General features: G+C 41.7%; 1 protein-coding gene and 1 long non-coding RNA gene across 2 annotated transcripts in view; both read left to right on the forward strand.

Moving 5' to 3' along the window:
* The window catches only part of LOC103280080 (clumping factor A), a 45,768-nt gene extending 36,023 nt beyond the window's left edge, over nt 1-9,745 (forward strand). The window contains exon 3 of the mRNA XM_008117922.2: nt 1,265-9,745. Within this exon, the coding sequence (XP_008116129.2) occupies nt 1,265-3,606 (2,342 nt within the window). The 3' untranslated portion in view covers nt 3,607-9,745. The remainder of the gene's footprint in view (nt 1-1,264) is intronic.
* A 3,281-nt stretch (nt 9,746-13,026) lies between these two features.
* On the forward strand, nt 13,027-18,951 carry LOC103280081 (uncharacterized). The gene is made up of 3 exons (XR_507147.3): nt 13,027-13,446; nt 15,719-15,820; nt 18,744-18,951. It is a non-coding gene; the product is annotated as an uncharacterized LOC103280081 (long non-coding RNA).
* The last annotated feature ends 2,930 nt before the right edge of the window (nt 18,952-21,881 follow it).

Raw genomic sequence — 21,881 nt, forward strand, 5'->3', positions numbered from 1 at the left:
TACTTTATTTCTATTCCGCACTATCTCCCCAAAGGGATTCTCAGACTTAATTCCAAGTGGATACTGTGGATACCAAATATTTTCAAGACATAGATGGTTGAATCCATAGATGCAGTATCTATAAGGATGGAGATCCAGCTGTTTCCTCACCCTAAAGAAGCATTAAACATGCTTTGGCAGAATTGAAAACAGCATAAAAATGAATGTCTTTTTCTTAATTACCAGACATTTGGAGATATCAGTATAATGGAAACTAGTTATGAAAAAAATTCTAAACTGAGATTAATTCACTGGGGTCCCATCCAGACAGTCCCAAAATGTGAGACATGTCCCAGTTTTTATCAGATGCATCCAAATGACGTGTGAGGAGACGGGGGGGGGGGGGTTCCTCCTCACGTCCCATCTCCTCAGGCATCATTTTCTTGCACCAAGACATGAAGAGAAGCTTCATGACTGCCAGGAACCTGTTTTAGCAAATTTTAGGGGGATAAATCAGGGATTTTGGGTGACTTCATGTAGCCACCACAGGAAGGAATTCCTGGGGTTGTGGGAGGGGGTGGGGACTAGAACTCATGCCGAAGCGGGTTACTTTAACCCATTTTGGTACTGACTGGTGTAATGTTCAAGGGGTTAATTAGATGATTTACAAGTGAATATGATGAACACTTCCTTCCATTACTCCAAATCAACATCTTCATGATGATATATGGATAGGAGTCAAGAGGATGCAATTATACAGAAGATAATTTCAGCAGAGATAAATGTTCTTCAAGGTTCTACATTCATATCACTTGCATTTTTATTAAGTTCATAGCTACCCTTAACCAGGAGGCTTAAATATATCGTGTCTAGTGGGCACCAAGTTGGAGAAATTTCCTTTTATTCTGTTCCCAATGCACAGGAACAAACTGATATCCTAAGTTGTGCTTCCATAGTAGGAATCTATACTCATGTGGTTACATAATAGCTTCACCCTCAGTCTTATGCTGACTGCAAAAACTCTTCAATTGATTGCATTAATCTCCATGTAAATAGAGGAGGCATATAACATTTCCTTTTTCTCATTTATTTCTGAAGAAATGTCAAAAGATTTTTTTTCTTTAAACATGCCATAAGAATTTAACTCTTTTGTGTAGCGAAGAACTGACACCTTGTGATTGCAGTTATTATTCCTTTGGTTACATTTTCTCAATATTTTCTACACCATTTTCGTGAATAAAAATTTACTGTTTTTATTTATTCCCAATTTAAAATTTAAACAAAGAATCTGGAGAAAAAGTCCAGGAGACTCTATCTTCTACAAAAGATGATGGTGAGGATGATGATGGTGATGACGACGACAATGCCCCCAATCCTGCTCTTCACACAAATGGAGAATCTGGAGGTGACAGTAACCCGGAAACTACCATTTCTTCAACAGAAGGCTCTGAGGATGGCGATGGCTCTGAAATCCCCCCTTCCCCAATAGAAGTCCCAGGCCCTGGGAGGGATGATGACACTGAAACTCCCTTTTCCATAACGGAAGACTCTGGGGGTGACAATAGCTCTGAAATCACCACTTCCCCTTCAGAAGCCCTAGTCCCTGGGGGTGACGATGACTCTGGGGATGACAATGGCTCTGAAATCACCACTTCCCCTTCAGAAGCCCTAGTCCCTGGGGGTGACGATGACTCTGGGGATGACAATGGCTCTGAAATCACCACTTCCCCTTCAGAAGCCCTAGTCCCTGGGGGTGACGATGACTCTGGGGATGACAATGGCTCTGAAATCACCACTTCCCCTTCAGAAGCCGTAGTCCCTGGGGGTGACGATGACTCTGGGGATGACAATGGCTCTGAAATCACCACTTCCCCTTCAGAAGCCCGAGTCCCTGGGGGTGACGATGACTCTGGGGGTGACAATGGCTCTGAAATCACCACTTCCCCTTCAGAAGCCCTAGTCCCTGGGGGTGACGATGACTCTGGGGATGACAATGGCTCTGAAATCACCACTTCCCCTTCAGAAGCCGTAGTCCCTGGGGGTGACGATGACTCTGGGGATGACAATGGCTCTGAAATCACCACTTCCCCTTCAGAAGCCCTAGTCCCTGGGGGTGACGATGACTCTGGGGATGACAATGGCTCTGAAATCACCACTTCCCCTTCAGAAGCCCGAGTCCCTGGGGGTGACGATGACTCTGGGGATGACAATGGCTCTGAAATCACCATTTCCCCTTCAGAAGCCCTAGTCCCTGGGGGTGACGATGACTCTGGGGATGACAATGGCTCTGAAATCACCACTTCCCCTTCAGAAGTCCTAGTCCCTGGGGGTGACGATGACTCTGGGGGTGACAATGGCTCTGAAATCACCACTTCCCCCTCAGAAGCCGTAGTCCCTGGGGGTGACGATGACTCTGGGGATGACAATGGCTCTGAAATCACCACTTCCCCTTCAGAAGCCCTAGTCCCTGGGGGTGACGATGACTCTGGGGATGACAATGGCTCTGAAATCACCACTTCCCCTTCAGAAGCCCTAGTTCCTGGGGGTGACGATGACTCTGGGGGTGACAATGGATCTGAAATCACCACTTCCCCTTCAGAAGTCCTAGTCCCTGGGGGTGACGATGACTCTGGGGATGACAATGGCTCTGAAATCACCACTTCCCCTTCAGAAGCCCTAGTTCCTGGGGGTGACGATGACTCTGGGGGTGACAATGGATCTGAAATCACCACTTCCCCTTCAGAACTCCTAGTCCCTGGGGGTGATGATGACTCTGGGGATGACAATGGCTCTGAAATCACCACTTCCCCTTCAGAAGTCCTAGTCCCTGGGGGTGACGATGACTCTGGGGGTGACAATGGCTCTGAAATCACCACTTCCCCTTCAGAAGTCCTAGTCCCTGGGGGTGACGATGACTCTGGGGATGACAATGGCTCTGAAATCACCACTTCCCCTTCAGAAGTCCTAGTCCCTGGGGGTGACGATGACTCTGGGGATGACAATGGCTCTGAAATCACCACTTCCCCTTCAGAAGTCCTAGTCCCTGGGGGTGACGATGACTCTGGGGGTGACAATGGCTCTGAAATCACCACTTCCCCTTCAGAAGTCCTAGTCCCTGGGGGTGACGATGACTCTGGGGGTGACAATGGCTCTGAAATCACCACTTCCCCTTCAGAAGTCCTAGTCCCTGGGGGTGACGATGACTCTGGGGGTGACAATGGCTCTGAAACCACCACTTCCCCTATAGAAGTCCTAGTCCCTGGGGGTGACGATGATCTTGAAATGGCCCATTCCATAACAGAAGTCTCTGGGGATGACGATCTCTCTGAAACCACCCCTTCCCCAACAAACGGCACAGACTTTGACGATGACAATGCCCCTAATACTACCCATTCTCTAACAGAAACCTCTGGGTATGGACATGGCCCATTCCTTGAGAGTGATGATTTCTCTGAAACTATCCCTTCCCCAACAGACAGCCTAGGCCCTGAGGATGATGATGGCCCTGAAACTCCCTCTCCCCCTATAGAAGGCTATAGGGATGTCAATGGTTCAGATAGCACCCCTTCCCCAATGGGAGGAGATGGTCATGATGATGACTCTGTATCTCCTTCTCCTGCACATTAAGAACCTGAGGATAATGAAGGCCCTGAACCCATCCTACCTGAAGAGGAGGGATCCTTTGAAATGAAAGGTCTGCCCATTTCTAAAAGAAGCCACACAGTAATGAGAAAATCCTATAATCTCTTTCTGAACACAGTCTCAGAAGATGAATCCCCATGAATGTCAATTTTTAAATACAGTTTGCCATCTAAATTCAACCTCTGAATCCATTTGTCTTCAGTGGAACAATTCAGCAGAGAGCAAAGGTCTGCTTGTATTTGTCCAAAACAGTTTACCAATGAGAAATACCTTGGATCTCACCTCATCCTAATATTCTAAGACTTCTCCATTCCATGAGGAATGAGTTGATGAAATGAAAGATTCTGATTTACATAGAAAAGGACTAATGGAGAGAAGGTCTTTCCCCATAGAGTTTAACTCACTGAAGAGAAAGAATGTGGACTCTCCCTAGAAGGCAGTCAACTGAAAAGTACTCCTGGATTTTCATCCTTCTCACAATGAACAGTCCACACAAGAACAACTCTGAACCTTCACTTTCTATAAAGAGCAATGCACAGAAGATAAAGACCATGATTCTTACCCAGTCTCATTTGAAATGATTCCATCAAGAGAAACATTTTTTTCTTCATCTTAAAGGAAGGTTCATCCACATGGGGCAAATGTGTTGGCAGATTGATGGAAGTTGTCATATTTGTTGCTGTATCTAAAGAACATGCCTGATGTTATTTTCTGCTATTTCCAAGTGCTAGCTGAAAGTTTTTATTTCTACCTCCAGGTGGGTTTCTTTTTAATTCTGAGACATATTAGAATGAGTACTGTATACAGTCTAGAAAAGTTAGTCAATGTAATCTTAACTCATATCAAATTAGGAAGCATCTCCTTCTCTGAGTAGAATGGTGAAAGAGTGAGCTTAGAAAAATCCCTAAGAAGCACCTACTCCCTATATTATATTATCTCCACTATGGAGCACTCCCAGCATTTTCAAATTCAAGAAAAAGCAGTTGATTGGGGGCCAGGGTTGACTTATCCATGGGTCAAATAAAAATCTATAAATTTGGCCCCTAAAACCTGTCCTCTACACTAGTATAGCCTCCCCTTCTCCTCCTTTCTCCACTCTTGCTGGAAACATAGAAGTGATATGTTTTGTCCACTGCCTCTGAGTCTTAAGAAGGAGAAGCCTCCAATTTTCATGTTGTAGCCACCACGCACTAAAACGGTCTTTGCAGAGATGTTTCCCTCAGCTCAGATGGGAGATAGGAATCACACATCCACGTGTGTGTGTGTGTGCACCAAGCAGAGAATGAGAGGGAGAGAAAGAAAGGGAGAGAGTGAGAATAGAAAGGAGATTTTTTTAAAAAGAAAAGCTTATACTAAGCAACCAAAATTTACATTAGCAAAGATCATCTTGCACATTAACACACTTTCCTTCTTTTGGTTTTTTTTAAAAAAATATTTGTAATCTTTTTAAAAATTCCGAAAAATCAGTGGATGAGTGGAATGTTCTGAAACTTGATAGGCTAACAATGGCAAATGTATTCTATAAGTTAGACAAGTTTCATCCTGATAGTCTTCTTTAAAAAAATCCTCTGAAGTTTAGAGAGTGTGCTTTACCTAAAGTGCTTAAATTGGAAAAAAAAATCCTAAAATCAGTGGATGAGCAGATAATTCTGAAAATTTGCAGGAATGATATCTTACTCATGCTCTATCTCTGTGGAAAAATTAAATTAAATATTTCTTTTGGTTTTTTTTAAACATTTTTTTAAAAAATTAAAAATTCCTAAATGTTCTGAGCAAAATGTTCTGAAACTTGAAGAGCTTACAGTTCTCAATGTGTCTTACAGGTCTAGCAAGTTTCATCCTGATAGACATAAAAATGTCAGAGAACGAGCCCTGGAAGTTTTCTCAATGGCTGAATAACAAAAGAAAACAATAATGAAATTTTCAGAAATTCATATTAAAAACCAAATGGACTCCATCACCTGGGGGTGGAAGGGGGAAGAGGAGGGGGTAGGAGGCTGATGTAATTGACAAAGGCAACTGCACACTGTTTTTTTTTCTTGTCAGCCAATCAGAAGAAGAAAGATCATAATCATAATTATAACTTGACCATTTTTTCCCAGCAAGCATATCTGTGGGGGCAGTAGGGCTGAGCACAGCATACTGGCTGTATCACATGCTCTTCTTCAGCTAATCACAGGGCTGGTTTTCCTCTCCATTCTCCTCCCCTGTTGTTGTTTTGGACTTCAAGTTCCAAAAATCCTTGCTGCTGTTTGCTGAACAGCAGGTGCATCTGTTTTTCCTTCTTCTATAAGCTAACTCCTCCTTTCAGGAAAGAGAGAAACATTTAAAAATTTCCCAAAAAAATCAGTTCATGAGCAAGATGTTCTGAAACTCTAAAACTGTGGCCAGCAAGTGTGGCATGTTTCACCTTGATAGCCCAAAACATTATTTTTTTTCAAGCTTCTGAGGATAAGAGAGTGTGTCTCGTTCAAGATATTTAAATTGGAAAAAATCCCCTAAAAATCAGTGGATAAGTGGATCTTTCTGAAACTTGCAAGAACTGATGACCTACTCCTGTTCTTTTGCTGTGGAGAAATTGAGAGGGATACTTCTTTTGGTCCTTTTAAAAATATTTTATTTGTAGAAAATTAAAAGACACCCTAAAATCTGTAGATGAGCAAAACGTTCTGAAACCTGGTAGGCTTAAAGTCGCAGATGTGGCCTAAACATCTGGCAAGTTTCAGCCTGATATCCCAAAATATTTTTCAAATTTTCAGGCCTCTGATTCTGAGATATGTAACTCGCCCAAGATGCTTAAAGTGGAAAATATTCTTAAAAATCAATAGATAAATGGATTTTTATGAAACTTAGCAGGAATAATGCTGTGGAGTAATTGAAGGGGATGTTTATATTTGTCGAAATTTTATAAATTTCCTAAAAATCAATGGATGAGCAAAATATTCTGAAACTTGGCAGACTTACAGTCGAAAAGATGTTCTACAAATGTGGTACATTCCACCCTCATAGCCATAAAAATGACAGAAATACGAGCTTTTCAAGTGTCCCCATTGAAGCTAATAGACCAAATCTTCCTGAAACAAAAACAAAACCGGATTTTTAATTACTAATCAAAACACCCCCCTTCGAATCTCCTCAAATCATCCTGAAATAAAACGGGGGAGGGATATGAAATTAGAAACTAAACTGAAACAAATTTCTGCCACTTCACACACCCCAACTGTACATGTCATGTTCTCTTTTAAGCCTTGCTGATCTTTGCAGATGATTATTCCAGATATTGTTACAGCAACCTGCTATATGAGAAGATCCCATTCGTACATCTGGTGAGTAGGCAAGAGATTCTGAAGGAAACCTCAGTCTTTTCAGACTCGCAGTTGGATGAAAGTCTGTTACATCACACTAAGATGTCCCTGACAAAGGATATAATTTATATATGAGGAAAATGGCTTTGCACAAAGAAAGAACACATTATTAATGGAACTAGTGAGATTTACAATCAGCCCTCTACATTTCTTGGGGTCAGAGATGCACAACATCTGTGGATTTCTTAATTTGCCTGAGAGAATATATTTCTAGGAATCTTTAGATCCTTCAGCACAATTCTGTGGTCAACATCTGCTGGAGGTTAACTATAGAATTATATTCAAGATCCCAAAGATTCCTAGAAAGATGTTCTCTCTAGGAATTTCTAGGTCGTCCAGCATGATTCTATCATTAACATCTGGGGGAAGTTTACCATAGAGTCACATTGGAGTTGTTAGAGATTCCTAGAGACATGCAAAAATTCAAATCTGCAAAATGAGTTGAGCCAGTGGTACATTGCTTTGGAGAGGCTATGATAGTTGCTATATGCCATTAGAACAGATTGTCAAGCAAAAAAACCAAAAATAGAGATATTGTATGTTAGTGAAAACCTCATATAGATCAGCTTATAATGTCCAGATCTGCATATCAATGGAGAAGGGGGGGGGGAGCAATGACGTATCATTTTGCAGGATATGAAACCTACAGAATCTTATATCTGAAAACAATAACATTCATGGAGAGCAGAATTGTATATGTTGATGATGGAGTGACGGGTTGATGTGAGCTGGTCAACAACAGGAACCACAGCTAAGAAGAAGTATTAAGTCATTAGTGAAGACCTTGAGTGGATGTCTATGTTTTTCCATTACTAGCCAAACATGAAGAAATGACCTCTATAGTAAAGCATTCCATGATAAGGACAATTTTCAGATCAATATTTATTGGCCTATGTATGAAGAGTGCCTTTCCACATGGAGAAGTCAAGAATGATATTAACACCAAGCAGCCTTCTGGATTTTAGAAATCAGGAAGCAACTATTAGTATGCAAACTTCAAAAAAAAATCTATTATCTAAAGTGAGTTGTATGAGCAATGAATGACAGGTTAGACTAGATGCACATCAGATAAACTGGGGCTTTATCTACACTGTAGAATTAATTCAGTTTGGCACCATTATAAATGCCAGGCTTAATGCTATGGATCCCTGAGACTTGTAGTCCTGCAAGGTGTTTGGCCTTCTCTGCCCAAGAGTGTCCATAACTCCTATAATTCCATAGTATTGAGCAATGGCAGTTAAAGTGGTGTCAAAGTGCATAACTTCTGCATTGTGAATGTACCCTAAGGCTGAATCTACACTGTCATTTAATCCAGTGTAGGAAACACATTAGCCTGGTGCATCCTCACAATGTACAAAAGGCTAACTGCAAAATCGATGCAATTTGACACCACTTTAACTGCCATGGCTCTATACTACAGAATTCAGAGATTTGTAGTTTGGCAAGGCATCTGCACTCTTTGGCAGTAAAAGCTAAAGACCTTGTAAAACTATAGCTTCTATTATTCTACTGTATTAAGCACTATCAAGCTGTATTAATTTTACCCTAAATCACAAGTGAGAATCATGTGACAGTCTTCATGTTAGTGGGCTGCAAGTCCTAGCAGCTTCAGCCAGCACAGGAATATCAGGGGATGGTGGGACTTGTAGTCAAACAACTTCAGTCTCATTCCTAGACTAGGCGAAAAGATATTCTGACTTGTGGCACTTCCATACTATCCTATTCAAGCATTTGGATCCCACTTTAACTGACGTAAAAGAAACCTATGGAATTATGGGATTTATAGTTTGTTGAGGCACTAGAGTTCCCTGGCAGAGAATATTCTAAATACAGTATAATCCCTTTTTCCATGGACTTAATAAACACCATTGTATTTGTCCACAGTCCAAAAAAAAATTACTGTTCCCCCCGCCTCTCGAAGTGTTAGTGGGCCTTTGTTGGTTCTCCAGTGCCAATCTATGTTATACTTCCATCTCACATATAGTCAAGAGATAGGCTCCACTATTATCCACATTTTTTTGTTTCTATGGGAGATGAGTGAGTCTTGGAATATATTCCACTTTGAAATGGGGGAATCATGCTGTACTCTTCCCTAAACTGCAGATTCCAGGATCCCATAGAATGGAATCATGGTAATGGAGATAGAGATTGAAAAGGTTACTAGAATAAACCAGTTTCTTAAATATTGCTATAGCATGGATATAACATGTCTGATTAAAAATATGGTTATGGAATGCAGGAGAAAAGCAAACCTGCTATTCATACAGAACTATATTCATCCTAGTTCATCTTGAACTATGTTGTTGCTGTATATTTTTGAATTTAAAAAAAAATCCCTCCAGATATAGCAAATCAATTTTCAGCTTTCATTCTGGTATTCTGTAGAATGGAGAATAAACATGGAAAAAAGTTCCCTGAAGTCCGGTTTTGTCTAAAGCATGTAGACTTGAACAGGAGTTTATAACCAGCTCAATAGACATCTTCAGCATTGATCAATCTATTTGCCCCCAAGGAACTGGGAAGGCTTCTGTTCAATGTTTGATGTTTTGTTTTATATCTGATATAACAGGTTGTATTTTTAATTTAATTTTAGTTGTTAAGTCATAATTTGTTTTTATATGTTGGGTTGTCAATTTTTGTTATTATGGGTGTATTGTTGTGTTCGGGCATTGAAAGTTTGCCTTTTATGTTTGGAATCCGTCCTGAGTCCCCCCCAGGAGATAGGGCGGGATATAAATAAAGATGACTATTGTTGTTGTTGTTGTTGTATATTTATGCAAAACGTTTGTGATTGGCAAAGAAAAAAACCTGTGTGAAGACAGCAACACATTAAATAGAACAACCTATTTGTCAGATATATTTCCAGAGAGCAAGAAAGTAACAGAAAAGTAGGCGAGAATATGTATATGTAAAAAATGAAGCCCTCTTACCTAAATATTGTTTTCCTAGCTTTCTGGCAAACCTCAAATCACAGAGAAGCAGATTATTCCATGGCTATTTGTCAGATCTAATAGATATAATAATAATTAATAATAATAATAATAATAATAATAATAATAATAATAATAATAACAACAACAACAACTTTATTTTTATACCCCGCCCCATCTCCCCGAAGGGACTTGGGGCGGCTTACATGGGGCCTTGCCCGATAAAACAATCAAATATCAAAACACAGCAATAAAACAGTTATCCAATAAAAACATCAATTACAGTAAAAACAATCGTTAAAATCAACATAAAACATACAATATTAACACTGGAGACTAATTCATAGAACCCAGGCAAAGTGCAACATGTGCCGAAATGGGCCAAAATGGGGAAGGTAATTTCACAGCTGAAATGGACAAAGTGCAATATAGCATTGGCAACACCTCGAGAATGGGGCTATTATAAAATGGGCAGATAGATCAGTCCGACACCAAATTAAGTATCAAAGGCCTTTTGAAAGAGCCAGGTTTTTAAGCTCTTCCAGAAGGAGAGGAGGGTAGGGGCCTGCCTGATCTATCTAGGGAGCGAGTTCCAAAGCCGGGGGGCAACGACGGAGAAGGCCCTCTCCCTCGCCCCCACCAACCGCGACTGCGAGGGTGGTGGGAGCAAGAGAAGGGCCTCCCCCGACAAGCGAAGAGAACATGCGAGTTCGTAGGAGAAGATGCGGTCTCTAAGGTAGGTGGGTCCCAAACCGTTTAGGGCTTTGTAGGTGATAACCTGCATCTTGAATTGGGCCTGAAAAATAAACGGCAGCCAGTGGAGCTCCTTAAACAGAGGCGTTGAATGCGCCCTGTAATTCGCTCCTGGCTGCCGAATGCTGTACTAGTTGTAATTTTCGGGCCGTCTTCAAAGGCAGCCCCACGTAAAGCGCATTGCAATAGTCCAGTCTAGAGGTAACTAAGGCATGGACCACCATGGTCAGATCAGACTTCTCGAGGTATGGTCACAGCTGGCGCACAAGTTTTAATTGTGCAAAGGCCCTCCCGGCCACGGCCGACACCTGAGCCTCAAGCGTCAGCCTCGAATCCAGGAGGACCCCCAAGCTGCGGACCTGCGCCTTCAGGGGGAATGCGACCCCGTCAAGCACAGGTTGCCACCCAATACCCCGATCAGACATACGACTGACCTGGAGGACCTCTGTCTTCTCGGGATTAAGTCTCAGTTTGTTCACCCTCATCCAGGCCAACACAGTGGCCAGACACTGGTCCAGAATCCGAGGGGCTTCCTTGGATTTAGGTGGAAAGGAGTAGTAGAGTTGGGTGTCATCCGCGTAGAGATGGCACCGTACTCCAAAACTCCGGATGACCTCTCCCAGCAGTTTCATGTAGATGTTAAAAAGCATGGGGGACAAAATAGAACCTTGCGGGACCCCACAGGTCAATGGCCAGGGGTCCGAGCAGGTGTCCCCCAGCTTCACCAACTGGGAACGACCCTCCAGAAAGGACTGGAGCCACTGGAGTGCAGTACCCCCAAGGCCCATCCCAGTGAGCTGCCCCAGAAGGATACCATGGTCGATGGTATCGAAAGCCGCTGAGATGTCCAAGAGAACCAGCAGGGTCACACTCCCCCTGTCCAGCTCCCTGCGGAGGTCATCCACCAAGGCGACCAAAGCCGTCTCGGTACTGAACCCAGGCCTGAAGCCAGACTGCGATTGGTCCAGAAAATCCGTATCTTCCAAGAATCCCTGGAGCTGAGAGGCAACCACCTGCTCCAAGACCTTGCCCAAGAATGGTAGGTTAGAGATTGGCCTGTAGTTACAAGGATTGGTCGGATCCAATGAGGCCTTCTTCAGAATAAGCATTGCCACTGCTTGTTTTAGGCTAGATGGAAATTTGCCCTGCCCCAAAGAGGCATTAATTATTGCCGCAAACCAATCAACTAACCCACCACTGGCCTGTTTTAAAAGCCAAGATGGACAGGGATCTAGGGCACAGGTAGTTGCCCTCACCGCTCCAAGAATCTTGTCCACATCATCAGGTTGCACAAACTGAAACGAATCCCACAAGATCGAACAGACAAATGCCTCGGTTACCTCACCTGGCAATGCATCAAGACTGGCGTCCAAGTCGGAACGAATCTGAGCGACTTTGTCTGCAAAATGGTGAGCGAACTCGCTACACCGAGTTGCTGAGGAGTCAGATGCCCCCCCCCCACCCTGAGAAGGGTGGAGGAGCTCCCCAACAACTCGGAACAACTCAGAAGATCTATTTGTTGCAGACGCGATGCGGGCAGTTGTGAAAACCTTCCTGGCTGCCTGCAACACCGCGGAATAAGCCCTAATAGCGGCTTTAGACCGTGCTCGGTCAGAAATGTCGCGAGTTCTCCACCAGCGCCACTCTAGTCTCCTTCTCCCACGTTTCATCTCTGCCAGCTTCCCGGTGAAACTGCTGGGTGATTTCACCCAGCACTTTCATGTACATATTGAAAAGCATAGGGGATAAAATCGAACCTTGCAGGACAATCCCACAGGTCAATGGCCAGGGGTCCGAGCAGGTGTCCCTCAGCATCACCATCTGGATACAATCCTCCAGAAAGGAGCAGAGCCACTGCAGAGCACTGCCCCCAAGACCCATTTATGAGAGCCAGCCCAGAAGTATACCATGACTGATGGTATTGAAAGCCATGAATAAAGAAACAAACACATTGGTAAGGATCCTAATTGCCAAATATTGACTAGAGTAGCACTTGCACTTTAGAATTAATGCAGTTTGACATCATTTTAATTGCCTTGGCTCATCGCTGTGAAGTCTTGGCAGTTGAAATTTGGTGAGGCTCCAGCACTCTGTGGTAGAGAAGCTTAAATACCTTATAAAACTAGGAATGCACACTAAAGCACCCCTGTCCCATTATATAAATGGTGTAGTAAACTGCATCCTTTTTATAAAACCGCAAAATTAAGATTTTTTTTGGAGGGGATACTTTGAATATTTTCAAACTGTGGATGTTTGATTCCATAAATGCAACTTTACACTACAACAGCTTTATGATGTCACTTCCACTACCATGGCAACAGCTTCCTATCAAATCCTGGGGTTGGCAGATTAGTGAAGCACTAGAACTCACAACTCAAAATAGATCATGCCAACCTTCTGCCAATATTCACTTTCACAGAATCTCCTCTCTTTGTGAAGGAAAGGAGAGCAATGATTAGTCAAAGAGGAAGATCATAGAATCGCAAAGTTGGAAGAGACCATAAGTGCCATCCAGTCCAACCAAGCTGTAATCAGACTTGATATGGGAAAAGGGAAACACTAAAACATTTCCTTATGGGATCACTGACTTTGCAGTTTTCTGCCCTGCTGTCTGAATGCAAAAGGATGGGAAAACTACAGCCCCCATGATTCTGTCAGGAAATGATGTGGCAAAACTTGCTAGAGGCAGTCAATGCTTGCTTTGAGTCAGACAAGCAATCCTCATGCCCTTGAGATTTTCCACACAGCTGGTTCGCTGTCCTTGACTGAACACAAAGGTAAGGAATGCATATTGTTTGTTTTGTTTTATTCTGGCAAAGTGGGAGCATATAGGAGAGAATTCAGACCGGCAGGGGGAGAAGATTATGCATGAATGATTCCCATTTTCCAACATTTCCTTTGATAAATTGCATTTTAAAAAAACATATACAAATCACACTTATGATACTGAAACCACAATATGATGATGAAATCTGTTTATATGTAAGTATTTTTTATTCAAGAGAGCAGAATAGAAAGTCAATAATAATACAAAGGAGCAAGATTTTACAATATATAATGCTCCATTTTAGCCACTGTAACTAATTACAAACCTACATCAAAACACAAAAACAAAATGCACACTGGCACACACATGCACACCCAAACTGTAAAATTTGTGATAAAATCTAAAGGCAAATTAAAGAGCTGAATTAAGTTTTGCAGGTGAGCCACAAAGATATGGACAGGGGTCTTTACACCATTAATTGTGACTATTACTTATTTATTTCTTTACTGCATTTCTATATTCTCATCTTGATGGGGTTTCAGAGCGGTGTACAACATGGCAAAATTCAATGCTGCAATATAAATACAAAAGCAACACATAACATTAACTAAAATTAATAGCAGATAAATATGAATTAAACCATTAAATCACTATACATTAAAAAAATCATAACATAAAACATAAAACATTAAACATGAAAGTACAACAGAACCAGTATCCATGGTTTCATTTATCCACGTCCAACAAATATGTCCTTGCTAGGCAATTTCTAGATCCTTCAGTATTACTCAATGGCACTATTGGTCCAGAAGTCTTTAGTTTTTAAGATTTACTATTATTTGCAATTACTGTATCCACATACAATCTGAAAATGTGTAACCCATGGATGTAGAGATCGTGGTGTATATTTGAATGGCGGCAGAGAAATAGCAATGCCCCTTCCATGCTATTCAGCTTCAAAAGGGCTTTTCATGCCAGCAATGCATTACTGATTGCCGCCATTGTGCAGGTATATACACAAACAAGTTAATGCATGCTATGTTAGAATTATATCCATTTATTTTATAAAAATACAGAAAATTCATAAACATTCGTCTGAAAATTGTACAGATTATACTAGCAGTGTAAGTGTGCATTTTTGTTCCATTTCATCAAAGAGTTTTCAAGGTAAATGGCTTCAGGAGAGGTTTTTTGTTGTCATCTTCTGTACAGTACTAGCTGTGCCTGGCCACGCGTTGCTGTGGCTTATGGGAATCATTTGTTGACCAGGTGGAATAGCAGTGAATAGCCTTGCAGCCTCAAAGCCTGGCCGTTTTCTTCTTATGTGAATCCTTGTTTGGTGAGCTGGAATACAATGGAATAGGCTTGCTGCTTGGAAGGCTGGGTACGTGCGTTTTAGGGGAATGGTTTTTTGGCCAATTTGAATTGCACTGAATAACCTCGCTGCTTCAAAGCCTAGCCGCTTTCTATATAGGGGCATCCTTCCTTGGGCAGGTTGAATGGGATGGAGTAGCCTCGTGGCTTCAAAACCTGAGGGTTTTCTATCTAGGGGAAATCTTGGTTGGCCAGGTTGAACAGCACTGAATAGCCTTGCTGCTTGCAAGCCTGGCTGCTTTCTACATAGGGGCCTCCTTCATTGGCCAGGTTGAATGGGACGAAATAGTGTCATGGCTTCAAAGCCACATGACCTTGGTGGTGTCTATGGACAACGCCGGCTCTTCGGCTTAGAAATGGAGATGAGCACCAACCCACAGAGTCTGTCACGACTGGACTTAACGTCAGGGGAAACCTTTACCTTTAAGATGTTTTTGAAAGACATATTTTGGATGACTATGTCTTTTGTGGCCAAATTTCGTGTGATTTGGTTCAGTGGTTTTGTTGTTTACTCCATAATAAAACACACATCTATATATATAAAAGGGTAATGAAATTTCGGCCTAGGACAAAACAACAAAACTACACATCCCAGAAACACTAAACTTGGCAGCACAACTCCTCATCCATGCCTCTATGTTCATACAACAAAAAGATCCAGCTACTTCAGAAAACGGCCAGGCTTTGAGGCTGCAAGGCTATTCACTGCTATTCTACCTGGCCAACAAAGGATTCCCATAAGCCAGAGCAACGTGTGGCAAAGCTAGTATTATATATGCTCAGTAGAATTTCAGTAGATTTTCATGCATGTGATGAAATGGAAGGATTTTGTGCACTTGCATCTTTAAAAGCTTAATACATTCTTCCTGCGAACCCTTGTTTCTAACCCAAGTTTTTCTCTTCTCGAGGTATCTCTTCACAAGGATAGTTGGATACTGGAGGAACATTCATCATGAAGATCCTTCATTGTCTCTTCGCTGTTACCTTCTTCTTGTTCCAGGTTCTTCTAGGTAAGTGATGAACAAATCCATTCATGGTGGGAAGTGAGTCTTGTGATCTTGAGATACAGGTTGAGCATATAAGCATCCCTTATGCGGAAGCCCATAATTGTCCAAATGGGTGGTTGAGATAGTGGCAACATTGTTTTCTATGATTCAATGCATACAAACATAGAAAATATAAAAATATTGTATAGAATTATCTTCAGGTTATGTTTATAAGGAATACATGAAACACAAGTAAATTTCATATTTAGCCATGGGTCACATCTCCAACATATCTGAAAACAAAATCCCAAAATCAAAAACACTTCTGGTTCCAGGGATTTTGGATAAGGGATACTCAACCTGTAGTGCATTATGTTGGCCTCCTACAAGTTGAAAATTCCACAAAATGAGAGTGAATGAAGATCGATGTTACACTCGGCCAAACCCCCTCTAGCTTCCCTCACCAGCCAGGATGGGCAGGGGTCTAGGATGCATGTGGTTGGTCTCACCTCTCCAAGGATCTTGTCCACATCCTTGAGCTCAACCAATTGAAATGAATCCATCAAAACTGAACAAGCAGGTACTTGTGTTACATCCTCAGAGATTGCCGTTAATATGGCATCAAAGTCAAAGCGGATCAGAGCAATTTTGTCCGCAAAGAACCAAGCAAATGCTTCACAGCGGGCTGCCGAGTTGCCAGGGATCCCCCCTTGTGTGGTGGAATTTAACAACCCTCTGACAACACGAAATTTAGAACTATGAAATTTAGAGTGGCATTCAACAACCAGGCAACAATAATTAAACCCAATTAAAACTTGAATGGACAATAATCAAAGAACACTGGGTTGATATCTAAAGCCAAATGGAGAGGACTTTCAGGAGCAGTCCAGCTGACTTAGGCCCAGAAGGGCCATGCACTGGCAGCACCAGAAGCAGCAATGGCAGCGGAGGGTCGATGGAAAAGACCCCACGCCACAGGCCAGTGGCCCAAGATGTAATGAGGCATGGCCACTGGCCTTGCGATCTCCTCGTGGGTAAGTTCAAGGCTGAGGAAGGCAGAAAAGCTGGATGGCAAACACTCAGGCCCCAGGGTGTCTCCTGCAGCAGGGCCCAACAGAGGCCATGGTCTTCAACTACAATTTCCTGAAAAACTTGGAGCCCACTCTGGAGGCAAACTACACTCTTGAGTTCCAGCTCTTACAATCAACCAACAAACTACACAACCACTTCCCATCTTTGTGGCAGGAAAGTAGAGCTCAGTTCTTTTTATTTTGAGCACAACTCCCAGAAACACAAAAGTAGAGTGGCTAGTGATTGGGGAAATTGGGTTGCGATGTTCCAAAAAAGATATTGAGAGGATCACAGGGTTGTTGTATGTCTTTTGGGCTGTGTGGCCATGTTCCAGAAGTATTCTCTCCTGACGTTTCGCCCACATCTATGGCAGGCATCCTCAGAGGTTGTGAGCTATGGATAAACTAAGTAAGGAAAGGAAAGAATATATATCTGTGTAGAGTCCAGGGTGTGGCAAGAGTCCTTTGTCACTGGGAAGCCAGCATTAATGTTTCAGTTAATCACCCTGGACTCTTGCCACACCCTGGACTCTACACAGATATATATTCTTCCCTTTCCTTACTTAGTTTATCCATACCTCAGAACCTCTGAGGATGCCTGCCATAGATATGGGCGAAACGTCAGGAGAGAATACTTCTGGAACATGGCCACACAGCCCGAAAGACATGCAACAACCCTGTGATCCCGGTCATGAAAGCCTTCGACAACACATTGAGAGGATCGTTTGGAATCTTCATTCATAGCTGAAGGTATTGGAGATCACAGACATTCAAATATGGAAAAGAGCAAGAAAGGAAAGACAGGCAGATGTGTTCATAAAGCATGAATTCTGTAAATTCATGAAGGTCATGTCTGCTGATTTAGGAATTTTAACTTTCCTACTCTGAAGAAAGCAAGCTTACATATGGACTGATAGTTAGGCAACAATGCTAGTAAAAACATATAACCCTACAAATGAGTGATGTTAGCAGGTCTTCTAGGACAGCAAATACAAAAAAAAGCCTGTAAAACCATTGCTATGGCATACATACTAAGTCTATCCATACAAAGTTGGAAGTGGTGTTTTCTCTCCCAAGTCATCCACATTTCTAGTTGTTACAGAATTGAATGAAATGTTTTTAATAAAGAAAGGGGAGATAGGATCTAACTTACATACAACTATGATTTTCAACCAACTCTATCTAAAAACCTGCTTACATTGACTTGCATTGGCAGAGCAGCTTTAGTAGGTGCAACAACTGTTGCTTGAAGTAAGGATGAGCTGGAAGGCTTTTCCAGAGCTCTGGATCTTTATGCTCCTCTAAAATATAACATTTGAGAATCATTGTTCTAAGCGTTTGAAGATCCCTAGAGTTGTATGTTATGTGTGTGTGCATGCCTGTATTTCCAGAATTCTGTGGAGGAAGCTCATGCAACAAATCCTCCATACATGATTGTAATACAGACCTGTGTACAATGCAGCTGAAACAACATGCAGTTCTTGTTGTGTAATCCATATTTCCATCACTCTTTCTTTTTTCTTACCCTGTCCTCTATACTGTCATGTAATGCAGTTTCATAATGCAGTTTAACTGCATCAGACTGCATTATATGAGTCTACACTGTCATAGGATGCAGTTCAAAGCAGTTAAAAGCTGCATTAAGAAAGTGCATAATATGGCAGTGTAGATGGGGCCTCTGCTTGCATGCAAACCCTCCTTCAGGTTCTTTGTATTTGGGTGTAGACCACACATTGGGGATTTCTAGACATGAATTTCCCAGAATATTAATGGGGTCAAAAAGTGCATGAGGAATGGAAAAATAAGTGCCAGCACACATATTTGCTCAGAATAATAGACATCTCAAAAAGTCTTTGTTGTTTCTGTTCTCTATACAGGGGAGATCCCAGTGGAAGCCATGCTCCTTACCTGCAGCTCTCTCGGTGGATTTTGTCTGCGGCTACCCAATGACACTTGTCCATCAGGTGTTATCCTGGATATGCCTTGTCATTTCAAAAGAAGATGTTGCTCAAAGACAGCAGTATAACTGTGACTTTTATGGAATAAATCTGCAGAGCCATCAAATAAAGTTGCTTATTAAATCAATGAGAAACTATCATGTTTAATTCATTTGGCTATTAGTACAAGGAATTGGAGTACAGTGTTCCCTCACTACTTCGTGGTTCACTTTTTGCGGATTCGCTCTTTCATGGTTTTTCAATAAATTCTAAAAGACTATTATAAATCATAAAAAATTACAATTTACAGCCTAAGGAAGGGAGGAAGGAGAAGCCAAAGGGAGAGAAAAGGAGCCCAAGCGGCAACGGGAGGTGAAGGAGGAGATTTATCAACACACAATTGGTTGATAAAGACTTAAAATAGTGTATAACTACTAAAATATTGTATAAATATTAAAATAAATATAGTGTCCCTACTTCACGGATTTTCATTTATTGCGGGTGGTCCTGGAACGTAACCCCCGCAATAAGTGAGTGAACACTGTAGCGGCAATCAGTATAAGATCAAATCAAGGTCTAGAAGGACTGTTCCACAAAACGTGTGATGGGTTGCAGATTAACCTGTGGCATCCAAATGGTGCCTCAAGTTAATCCCAATTAATCTGGAGTAAACTGGGATTTCCCGGTTTGCTCCAGATTAAAGAAACACCTGGAAATATCAGGACTTGATTGCAAGGTCCAGATCTTTTCAGGTATTGTGCCTGTGGGGATTGAATTCTGTAATCTCAGAAGTCAATCACCATTACCATCCCAGTTCTTTGGGCTCTAAGAGCTTGAAGAAGTGGGATGGCACCCCACCCTCCCATCTCAGCCCTCTGTTTTCCCTCTAAACTTACCGGAGGGGCTTGGCTGCATCCTCAGGCCTCCTTGGCTGCATCCTCAGGCTCTAACACATCAAAAAAAAAATCTGAGTTCTTCTCAGGTTTTGGGTCTGTCTAAAAGGGCCTGAAGATACAGAAAAAAAATTATTCCCAAGTTTGGAAACAAGTGTATCCCCTTTTAAACATTTTTCATAGAACAGGAGGTTGAGTGAAGTTTTCAAAAGTTCTTCACAATTCAGGACCCATCCCATAGGATTATATTTTAAATCATAGAATCATAGAATAGTAGAGTTGGAAGAGACCACATGGGCCATCCAGTCCAACCCCCTGCCAAGAAGCAGGAAATCGCATTCAAAGCACCAAATGGTATTATCATGTTTTGAGGCTAAGAATCAAGCATGGGGGACCATTTCTGTGCAGAAAATAATAATCCTATTTCTTGTGCAGAAAATTCCATTTTCTATAGAAAACAACCATGTGCAAATTTTGTGCAAGATGGGTCCTGAAGTGTGAATAGGTTTTAAAAACTGCGTAGCTTTTGTAAATATCCTTATAGTATGAGGAAATTTGCTAAAATGACATTGCTTCCTTCAAGAAGTAAATTAGTAAAGAACTACCTCCTTTCTCATAACCAGGAATGGAAAATGATGAACATGGCAAAATTCCCCTGGCATACAGAGAACTTTACATAAGACTTGGGTCAATAAGTACGTACATCTTCTTCTTGGTTTTGGAACAAAAGATTCAATACAATACAACAGAAACTCATGCAGTTTCCTGAAACTGATACTATCAGGTAAACTCCTATTAAAAAGGAAATTATTTGAACAAAACAGGGATTTGGTTCTTGGTACAGCCTTATTGCCCAGGATGGAGCTTTTCAAAATATATCTCCAGAGATGTAGATACGGGATGTAGTAACTTTCTGCAAAGCCTAGGGGCAAAATGGAAGGCTTTTGGAGTGACTGTGGATAAAGTCTTCACCTTTGGAAAAAAATGTGGTTTTTTTTTAAAAAAAAAAAGAAGAAGAAGAAAATGATTTAGGCAATCTCTCCTTATTCCTGATGGCCTATAATGTTTCAACTTGTACTTGAAGTTTTGCTGCTGCCCAGGCAACAACAAAACATTCCTAAATATCTAAACAGGTCTTTGAGAACTGAATGGTCCAGGTCGGTCCATAACAATGTGCCACATTTTCTAGTTTGTTTGTGGTTTATATTTTTAAGTGGGGTTCATATTTCAGGAGTTTAAATCACTTTGTAACCCTTGCAATTTGTGAATATTTAACTGTTTTTGAATTTTAGTTTTAAACTGCCTTGAGTCCCAAATTGGAAAAGGTTAGATACTAAAGCTACCCTAACTTTCATATGTATGTACTTATTTATTTACCACATTTGTATCCCACTCTTCTCATCCCAAAGGGGACTCAGAGTGGCCTTACAAAGACAACAATTAAATGCCACAAATACATATACATGTACATAAATAATAATCATATACATTATAATAAAAATAATTAAAACATCTAGCATTAAAACATCAATTATTGTCAAAGGTCAGACGCCAGCCAGTAAGATAAATATAGTTTATTCAAAAATAACTCAAAAAAGCTCAGCACAAAGTCCAGAGAGCTTACAACACTTTAACTTCAGTGTGAATTAACAGTTCAGAGCAAGAAACCCCAAAAAATGCAAGATATAATCCGGATTAAAACCAAAGTGTTCGGAAACAGCTCAAAATTGCAAAGCAAAGTCAAAACAGCAAAACAAACAAGGGCAAGAATTCCCAAAGGCCCCAAACCCCAAAAGTATAGTAAAAAGCCCAAAACTAAAGAGAAAGCCCAAACCAGGCTAAAGTTCTTCACCAAAAGCGGTGCAGGCAAACAAAGCAGGAAAAACGCTGAGGCAATGGCGGTGAGCCACTGTGGAGTCGAAAGCCAAGCCAGACGTCAAGGGAACGAAGCGCTGTAGCGAAGTCAAACCGGTCCGGAGTCAGGATTGGAGAACAGCGTCGGAGTCGAAGGTGAAGCCAGCGGTCAGCAACAGAAGTCAGCCACGAACACGGGAATGATGCCAAGCCGAGTTTAAGAGTGAAGAGATATGCCAAGTCGAGTTCTGGTCCAAGGTCCAAAGGGTGAAGTCGTCACAGTGAGGTCCACGTTGCAGGATAACACAAAGAGCCAAGACAACAGAAGTGA

The sequence above is a fragment of the Anolis carolinensis genome, chromosome 1 (assembly GCF_035594765.1).
Source record: "Anolis carolinensis isolate JA03-04 chromosome 1, rAnoCar3.1.pri, whole genome shotgun sequence".
NCBI lineage: Eukaryota > Metazoa > Chordata > Lepidosauria > Squamata > Dactyloidae > Anolis > Anolis carolinensis.